The sequence below is a fragment of the Parambassis ranga genome, chromosome 1 (assembly GCF_900634625.1).
Source record: "Parambassis ranga chromosome 1, fParRan2.1, whole genome shotgun sequence".
Classification (NCBI taxonomy): Eukaryota; Metazoa; Chordata; class Actinopteri; family Ambassidae; genus Parambassis; species Parambassis ranga.
The window spans coordinates 25,582,922-25,592,795 of record NC_041022.1 but is presented as its reverse complement, the minus strand read 5'-3'; the positions used below and the strand labels follow the sequence as shown (position 1 = coordinate 25,592,795).

Below are 9,874 nucleotides of genomic sequence, written 5' to 3'. Positions count from 1 at the left end.
TAGTGAAATTAAAGCGGTAAAAAAAGAGCCCACCACACCTGCCTCAAATTCAGCTGCTTCACAGTCTGGATGTGAGTTTTATGCTCTGTCCAGACTACGTAGGGGTGTTCAGCCCCCTCCAACTAGCAACGCTATTTCTCCATAGCTTATATTATGGCGAGGAGTTCTTTATTGCCTACAGTAGTAGGCACAAGGGTGCACCTTACTTTCTTTACCGGATTTCTGTAAAAGCACCGCCCCTACCCCATAATTTGAGGATTCAACCTCAAAAATGAACTACACTCAACAAAAATATAAACGCAACACTTTTGTTTTTGCTCCCATGTTTCATGAGATGGACTTGAAGATCTAAACTTCATTCCAGATACACAATATTACCATTCCTCTCAAACATTGTTCACAAATCTGTCTAAATGTGTGATAGTGAGCACTTCTGCTTTGCTGAGATAATCCATCCCACCTCACAGGTGTGCCACATCAAGATGCTGATCTGACATCATGATTAGTGCATAGGTGTACCTTAAACTGCCCACAATAAAAGGCCACCCTGAAATGTGCATTTTGTTTCTGCTTTATTGGCGGTCTGGGGACTCAGTGGAACCAGTCAGTATCTGGTGTGACCACCATTTGCCTCATGCAGTGCAACACATCTTCTTCGCATAGAGTTTATCAGATTGTCTATTGTGGCCTGTGGAATGTTGGTCCACTCCTCTGCAATGGCTGTGCGAAGTTGCTGGATATTAGTGGGAACTGGTGCACGCTGTCGTATACGCCGGTTGGATGTACTGCCATATTCTCTGAAACGCCTTTGGAGACGGCTTATGGTGGAGAAATGAACATTCAATGCACGAGCAACAGATCTGGTTGACATTCCTGCTGTCAGCATGCCAATTGCACGCTCCCTCAATGCTTGTGGCATCTGTGGCATTTTGCTGTGAGACAAAACTGCACATTTCAGGGTGGCCTTTTATTGTGGGCAGTTTGAGGTACACCTGTGCACTAATCATGATGTCAGATCAGCATCTTGATGTGGCACACCTGTGAGGTGGGATGGATTATCTCAGCAAAGCAGAAGTGCTCACTATCACACATTTAGACAGATTTGTGAACAATGTTTGAGAGGAATGGTAATATTGTGTATCTGGAATGAAGTTTAGATCTTCAAGTCCATCTCATGAAACATGGGAGCAAAAACAAAAGTGTTGCGTTTATATTTTTGTTGAGTGTAGTTTGGAGGGGTCCGGCTGAATCAAGACAGGTGCGGAGTAAAACAGAGACTTGAGCCGGTGGAAGGGAAACAAAAGGGGTTGGTGAGACCCGTCAGGGGAGCCGCCACCGAGCTGTAGCCCTGGATGAACCGCCTGGAAGTTCGCAAAACCTAAGAATTGTTGGAGCTGTCTGCGGTTTGATGGCGTCTGCCACTCCAGCATGGCTTTAACTTTCCCGGGTCAGGTCTCACCTCCTCTCCCGCCACCACGAAACCTAGAAAGGAAACAGAAGAAGAGTGAAACTCACACTTGCCAGCCTTCACAAACAGCTTATCATTCAAACAGACAACCCCAAACGATACAGGAAATCACGTAGATGTCATTGACAAGGTTCTGAAATACAGCAGGTGCATTGGTGAGCCCAAAAAGCATAACAAGATATCCAAAATGTCCTAAATGGGTGTTAAAGGCAGTCTTCCACTCGTCACCTTGGCAGATATGCACCAGGTGGTAGGCGTTGCGAAGGTCGAGTTTTGGGCCTGCTGAAGAGTCTCAAAGGCAGAGTTCATAAGTGTTCCTGACAGTCATTCGGTTCAGTTCACGAAAGTCAATGCAAGGTCTGAGTGTTCCATCCTTCTTCCCCACAAAAAAAACGTTCCCCCACAGGGGAAAAGGATGGTCGAATGATACCCGAGGCTAGAGAGTCCAAAATGTACTGCTCCATTGCCTCCCACTCAGGTCGGGCAACAAGGCCCTGGGCAGGAGGTAAATGGGGCAGTCATATGGACGATGAGGTGGCAGGGAGAGAGCCCTGTCCTTGCTAAAGACAGCAGCTAGGTCGTGATATTTGGGGGGCACCAGACACAGGTCAGATGAGGGCTGCGTTTCTGCTGGGCCAGGAGGGTCACGGATGGGGTGCTGAGATGAGCGCAGACAGGTGGCGGGATCACTTAGTTAAACAGCTGGAGGGCCAATCAATAATCGGGTTGTGCATGACTAGCCAGGGGTGACCAAGTACAATAGGGTTCTGAGGTGAAGAAAAAATAAAGAATTTAGTGAATTCATGGTGATTTCCAGATACTACCAAATAAACAGGTTCGGAAAGTAATTTAACAGTGGAAAATAAATGGCCATTACATGAAGTGACGGGAACTGAATTATCCAGGGGAGTCATTTGAATGCCCACCTGTCTGGCCAGCTGAAAGTCGAGGAGATTTTGTTCAGAGCCTGAAAGCTAAACTAAAGCTTCAGTGGGGAGAGAGCCTCCCTTAAACAGGATAGATGATTCGAGGATACAAGAACCGGATTTTTCTTGTGCTTGCACAAGAAATGCCAGCACAAGTTTGGGATTGTTCAGGAGGTTGCAAGACCCAGTAACACAAGAGAGGCAATTGTGTTGATAATGAATTCATAATACATACATATACTCAATCATTTATTGGAAGTACACTGTAATGTTAAGCAGTGGTGCTTCAACAGAGCCCATACAGGACACATGATTATGTTGCTCTTAAAACATTAGGAGAGCTAGCTAAGCTTTGCTGGCTAGCTGTAACCTGTGGCTGTAACACAGCTACACTGCATCGGTTTAAGGTTGGTTTACAAGATAAGAAGACGTGATCATTTAAAAACAACAAGCTATTAATATAGCTTATTAGCAGTATTTCAAAATCACACCACAATTATCATAACCACAACACAGCCAGGTTCATAGTAAACCTTTCACATGTTTAATGACATCATTTTAAACACAGATTACTTACCATGATATTTATTTTAGCTGCACAATGTACAGCAAGTGCCAATTACATCCAAACACCACTACACACATATGGCTCTGACAGGCCTAAATGTTTTACTTTACATTTTTTTACAGTCATTGGTTCCTGATACTGAGACCAAAACATGATTGACATGATAAAGACCATTGTAATTCAAGCTTCAAGCTGTGATCAGCTGAGGAGAGAGACACTGTACTCCTGCTTCAACTGGGCCTTCTCTAAAATATACACTTCGTCGCCCAATTCCAGGAACACATCAGGTTGAACTGTCTGAACTATCATCCATGAACATAATCACACATGAGAAGGTGCTGACCTGTGCTGTATGGTTTGGGAATAAACTCCAGAGCTGTCTGAAAGGCCACTCATTAATGTTACTGTAGCAATATATGTGATAAATACATCTCTGTATTTATCTCTCTGTCCTCCGCCTGACCTTTACCAACAACTTTAATAAACTGCTACTTAAACTTTTTAAAAGTGCTTTAATAAAAAAAGAGGCTGACGTTTAGCGGACATCATTTTGCATCTCATCTACTCAAAAAAAAATGTTTTGCTGTGTCTTCCTTTGAGGATGTGGACAGCTTATCTCCTGTCCTGCTTCAGACCTGCAAGTCCTAACCACTCTAAAGATAAACCAACCAAGTTAGCAAATCAGTTGTTGTATAGCTCTACACACACACAGAAGGTATGAGAAGGGTGTCACAGGGTAACAATTTACACTGTTTTCCAGTGATCATCTGCAGAAAACATGTCCTTTTAGGAGAAAGAAACAATACGAGCTAAACATGTCTGGAAAGATCTTTAGCAGGCGGAACAAGAAGAGACTTCTATTACTGAAAGATTTGTGTTAAAAACAACGGCGCTGTGAAGTACTCAGTGTATGGCTGTGTTCATCTGGGTGGTTGTCAGCATTTTGATTGTGATGATGGCTGTGTGCCATCATCATCAGCCAACAGGAAACCGGTTCTGTCACAAACAACAGTATTTAATACCAGATGGATGAGGTGCGCTCTGACATCCACTTCATGTGTGTCTCTGTGTCAGACAACAGGTAAGCAGTGGCTGAGGGCTTATGTGAAACCCAACTTAAACAAAATTCACATTTACTGCTATGTTCTAGGACAAACACCGACTCTACATGTCATCACAGGATACAGGCGTTTCTAATTTGTAAGATGCATGAATTCCATTAGAAAGGTCAATTTCAATCATTCACCACTCTGAGTCCAGTGGTCAGTCTACAGACCACACTGCGACTGCTGCCGGTGTCTGCGAACGCTACACATTTGGCTGAAGGACTGTCCACAGCGTGAGCAGCTGTAGGGCTTCTCCTGCGTGTGGACTGTGCGGTGCCTTTTCAGGTGACTTGATGAGATGAAACTCTTGCCACAAAGCGTACACCTATAACGCCTCTCCCCAGTGTGAATAAGGAGATGGACCCGCAGATTATTGGGCTGAGCGAAGCCCTTTCCACAGTGGGGGCAGGTGTAGGGTCTTTCCCCTGTGTGCACCCGCTGGTGAAGTTCCAGGGTAGCCTCGCTGGGGAAGACACGCCCACACACAGCACAGACCACAGGTTCTTTAGGAGCAGTAGTGCTGTTCCTGTAAGTCCGCCTCTGGCTGGTTGTGATGGCAGAAGGTGCTGTAGGGGGAGGGGGTGGAGGAGGAGGGGGAGGTGGAGGCGGTGCTGCTACAACAGCAGCAGCAGCAGCAGCAGCAGCTGCCATGTCAAAGGAGGCAGCGAGAGCAGCCATTTCATGGGCCCCACCTGTGAAGAGCATGGCTGGGGGAGCATCTAAACTGTCTCCTGTCTGGGAGGGGAAGGAGGCAGATGGATGTCCAGTTTCTGAGTTCCCCAAACCTAATTGTGCTACTGCATATGCTGCACCAAGATGGCTGACTCGCTCCTGCATCCAAGCCAGGTCCAGGCCCAGGCTATTGAGGCGGTCAGGACTAGGTTCATCTGAGGCTACAGGGTCTGACAGCTGAGAGGTATGAAGTTCATTTTCTGTAGTGTCATCTGTCTGGACCCCTGGTTTTAGAGCCCCATCCGTTAGACTCACTGTGAGGTCCCTGCGCGGAGCCTCAGGGGCGGGGGCTCCCCCACTGCTAAGAGCCAAACTGTTGCCCAGAGGCTTGGTGGCTTTACGTTTTGTTCGAGGCCTGCAGGTCAAGTCCATAGTGGCAACAGTGGGGGAGGAAGAAGGCTGGGAGGTAGAGGTAGCAAAGCTGTTGCCACTGGTGTCCAGAAGAACATTAGTGGGGGACGATTCCTCGCTTGGCTCCACTGCAGAACAGGAAGAGACCAACACAGAGGAACAGCCTAAGAGGAAATTTAAAGAGCGTCATTGACAGAACATTGCTTTTCTGTCTATAATAAAACCAAACAAAAAGTAGCCCTCACCTGTAGAGAGGCCACACTCTGCCCTGATGTTTACCTCTACCTTGAGGTCCAGATTACAGTCCTCTCTTTCCTCTTTCTCCTGCTTCACCAGTGGCAACACTTTAGCTTCCTCCTGCTAAGATACAGCACAAACAGCTAGAATGTGGCAACACATACAGTAACTTCACTGACCCTCTTCATCTGAGTCACACTAAAATGAATGCTATCAAAGACTCACTCAATTGATCTCACACTTGCTGAGCATATAGGTGGTGACAAAAATAAGTCCACAGAGTACGAGTTTAAATCGAGGCATGGAGTCATGTTTTTTTTCTCACCTCTCCCCAGACTGGCTTTCTCAGTTCTCTATTACTGCTGCACGCTTCATGTTTGGAGAACCAAGAGACGGCATCAACGAGGAGTTCAGAGCGTGGAGCAGAGCAGACTATCCTACAGCTGACATTGTCCATCGCATAAATGCTGAATGTAAATATATGATGGCTATTCTTCTTCATTTATGTATGAGAGCTAATAAAATGAATCTATACATTGTGCTTCTTTATAATGTAACTGTGGGCATTAAGGCAGCTGTCAGGCTCTTACCTGCAGTCATCATTTTAAATAATAATAATCTGGACTAAATGTTGTATACAATATGTATTTCTATACAGGCAGCATAAAGTTAAGAATATGTTCAATTGAACCAAATACCTTTCATGTGATATAACTGAGTAATTATCCAACTCTATGGGCACGTCTCCTCAAAATGACATCAGCTGTAGTGTAGAGCTGTAACACCTGGTGCTGTTAGAAATGTTTTGACTGGTCTAATGCAATGATTTCCAACTTTTTGCCTTGGACCTCAATAAGTGCTGTTTAAATCTATAGTGCTGATTAATCCTTGCCTTTGAAATGTGTTGGAAAGGTTTGTCTTCAGAGGCAGCAGGCAGCAGTGCCCCCAGAGGCTGAAGGTCATCGGATCCTGAAAGAAACAACAGGAAACCAGGCATCTGCATTTACTGCATAAACAAACTATCTTTACAAAGTCAGTCCGTAGCCTATGAGCTCACACTTATATGTGAGACATGTACTGCTGAATTCTAACTCTGAATGCTGCTGGGATCGTGTAGCATTTTAAAATACTAGCATACATGGCAGCAAACAGAATGTCCAAAGGCTGAATGCTGGCCCTGAATGGAGGAAGAGCCTTCCTGTGGAACCACCTTATTCTCTCAGGCATTTTAAATTATATTTAAAACAAACGCTTTAAAATTGTTTGTTGTTACCACAACATGCTAATAATGTTATTTATTATGTTCACTTCAGATTCTGAACAAACCAACAGTTTTTTATGTATTTATATGTATTGTTGGACATGTGTCTGCGTGCAGTGAACTGCAAGACAAATAAACACCTGTTAGAGGATTCTGAGAAAAGTTTAGTCTTCAGTATTTCCTCAGAGGTGACTAATCCAAAGAAAGAAATGAAAAGTATGAAACAGCCAACCATTGTTTTTTGTACACTGTTACTGTTGAATCAGCTATTAGACACATGTCCTTTCTGATGTATCTGTGTTATTTACTCCACAGCCTTGGAGGCTCCTGCAGCTCACACTGGGCTAATCACACTCTGTCTCTGCAGGGCTCACTCTGACCTGTTTGGATTGAATGTGTGATGGTTAGGTTTTTACAGGTGGGTTGTTCCAAGTGTTTGACACAGCTGTTTCAATTATTAGTATCCTACAGCAAACTAAACTTCTCAAAACCTCTCGCCAAAGCACTGATACAAGAAAGTTATTAAAGTTAACCTGTTACTTGAGGTGAGTTCTAATATAGATTCCTATGACTAATGTGAACTTATGACATCATTACTTAGTAATGCTGACTAGCCCATTGTATATTCTGTAAACTACCACCATCCAGGTAGCGTAGATGTCATATTTATGTGATTCATGTGTTTCTCTGTGGTACTTGTGTCCACAGGGCAGGAGCCATTACAGCGCTGCAGGCTGGAGAAGTTGCTGAACAATGACAGATACCACAGGCTCCAGTCTGGTCTGCTGTTAGACTGAATGCAGCAGTTAAGCTGGATCCATACTCCGCGAGACAAAGACATTTTCCCCCCCTGCAGACGTTACGCCCACAAAATGACGTCATTTTTTGTCTCTGACCGCCCGCTGATCCGCACTCCTGTGCACAGGGTCCGGGCCGAACTTTGTCTTTCAAGGCTGTGCGGCAACCATGCTGTGATTGGTCGGAATTTATTGTGGGCGTGATGAAAGTGGAGAAGCGCAAGAGCCTCTCCAGGTATATAGGTAGGTGTATAAACAGCACTGATTCAACAGATTTAGATAAGACCATACTGGTTTTGCATGATGAGCAATAAAAGAAAGAAAGAAAGGCAAGTCAGGGTGATTTGTCACCAATAACTCCAGACAGCCATTCACACATACCAGATGGTGACTGTTATTACCATTCTATATACTCCTACATACCCGGGCATAATAGGCTCGTTAACAATGTCTGTATATCTTTGCTATTGTTACTTTTAATGTCGCATCTTCACAGCTCATCACCGGACAGTTTGAAGTATCGCAGGCACATTGGAACACAGTAGATGTGCAAATGTGGTCATAAAGGCACAAACACTGAATCTTTGCTATTGTTACTTTTAATGTCGCATTTTCACAACTCATCGCCGGACATCTCACGCTGTTGCAGGCACCCTCTCTGTATAATGCCCTCTTGCCATGGCACAAGTCCTTGTGGTGTGTTAAAAAACTCAGTAAAGTCTTTCCTTATAGTTTAGTGGGCGGGCCGTATGAGGAGTTCTGCACACACGCGTCTCGCGGAGTATGGTACCTCAGTGCGGAAAAGACCTTTTTTTTGTATCTCTTACCACCCGTGGAGCGCGTTCTCCGCTCTTTGTCTCGCGGAGTATGGATCCAGCTTAAATCAATGACTCCTGTTTGCAGACATGCGTGCGTCATGCTTTCTGAGCGGTGACGCTGCCAGCTGCAGGCCAGCTGCAGTCTTGTTTCCTATTTACCTTCTGGTGGCCTAAAATGAAAGGCGTGCATTTCCTCCCGCTGACTCCGTCTCCGCATCTTCCTTTCGTAGCTCCGCATCTTCACGTCCATTTCTCGCAGCTTTTGCCGCAGGGCATCATTCTCCTTCTCGCTCTTCTCTCTCTCCTGTTCCATCTGAGAGCGCAGCGCCGCGTAGCCTTCGTCCACCAGCTTGCATATCTCTGCCACCGCTGAGTTGGCTAATATTTCTATTATTGAGGCGATTTGCGCCTGGAAGCCAACACAGTCCGCCATCGTCGTCTGGTCTGGCAGCGTGCTCCCGCACGGACAGATGCGCGCCGCACGCTGCCTGCCGCTGCGGTGCACGGGCGTCAACTGATGCACGCACCGATATGTGACCAGAGACATGCAAAGGCTCAGCGTCTGGCTTCTAGTGTGTCCAGGAATGTTGTGGCTCTTTGAGGTGCGAGAGTCGCCTCCTGATGACGTCAGTTTGTTGTTTAGCCTCACCTCCACGCTGAGCGCTCTGTTTATACACCTTCCACAGTTTATCGGCATGCATGCTGGCAGAACCCCGGTGGGACCGTGCGGGCACGGCGGCTGACCGGACTGGACGAGCTATGGATCATAAGTGGAGTGAGGACCTTGATCTGACGACTGTCTCCATACTGGACAATGTGTTTAAAAAAACAAGGAACAGGCTAAGTAATGATATATCAGGTTACATTTGCGGGAACACACTGACAGACAAAACAAAGATCCTCCTCTCCAGATCAACACCAGGTTTAACCCATTGATAGCCTGATCTGAATTCTCCGGATCATTTATCCTGTCACTACATGGTGGTGAAATACATCCAGAAAAACATTACATAGTAATAATATCAGTGATAGGAATAACTGAGTTATAAATAAACGGCGTTACTTTTTGCAGTAACGAGTAATCAGACCAATTACTGTTTCCAACGTTACTACGCCGTTACCGTTACTGACAATCAATTGCAGCTTTATTGAGCTCACTGAGCTCATCCGAGCAAGCTGCCTGATGAGAGGGGAGGACGAGAAAACCACCGGTGAACGATGGCGAACACAACGTCTCTTAGAACCGGATCTTTGAAGTGAACGACCGGAACACTTGAGTTCCTCTGCGGCTTCTGTTCAAGCTGCACATGATTGGTCAACTATACGACGTGTGGTTGAGTGTGTGTGTGTGTGTGTGCACCGAGCAGAAGACTGAGCTCATTGACACTGTTAATACAAAGGTAAGTGTGCAGTTTGTAGGGTTAAGATCTTACATCAACAGCTGCGCAGGCGCACTAGGTTCTCTAGTTCTCTAGTTCAGATGTAATTGGTAATCTAGGATACATAATATCAGACATTGGATCTTTTTGTCAAATTGACTTTATTGTTTTTGTACTTTAAGATGTACTTTTTGTATTATTCTGTTGAGTATAACAAGTAATAATAAACAG

General features: G+C 45.3%; 1 protein-coding gene across 1 annotated transcript; it reads right to left on the bottom strand.

The window, feature by feature from the left end:
* Positions 1-3,309: 3,309 nt before the first annotated feature.
* LOC114436257 (zinc finger and SCAN domain-containing protein 5A-like) lies at positions 3,310-8,868 on the bottom strand. The gene is made up of 4 exons (XM_028406441.1): positions 8,424-8,868; positions 6,230-6,357; positions 5,397-5,511; positions 3,310-5,315 (listed from the first exon to the last, which is right to left on the bottom strand). The coding sequence occupies exons 1-4, from the start codon at positions 8,809-8,811 to the stop codon at positions 4,231-4,233; spliced, it is 1,716 nt and encodes a 571-aa protein (XP_028262242.1). The 5' UTR covers positions 8,812-8,868; the 3' UTR covers positions 3,310-4,230.
* Between the last annotated feature and the right edge of the window lie 1,006 nt (positions 8,869-9,874).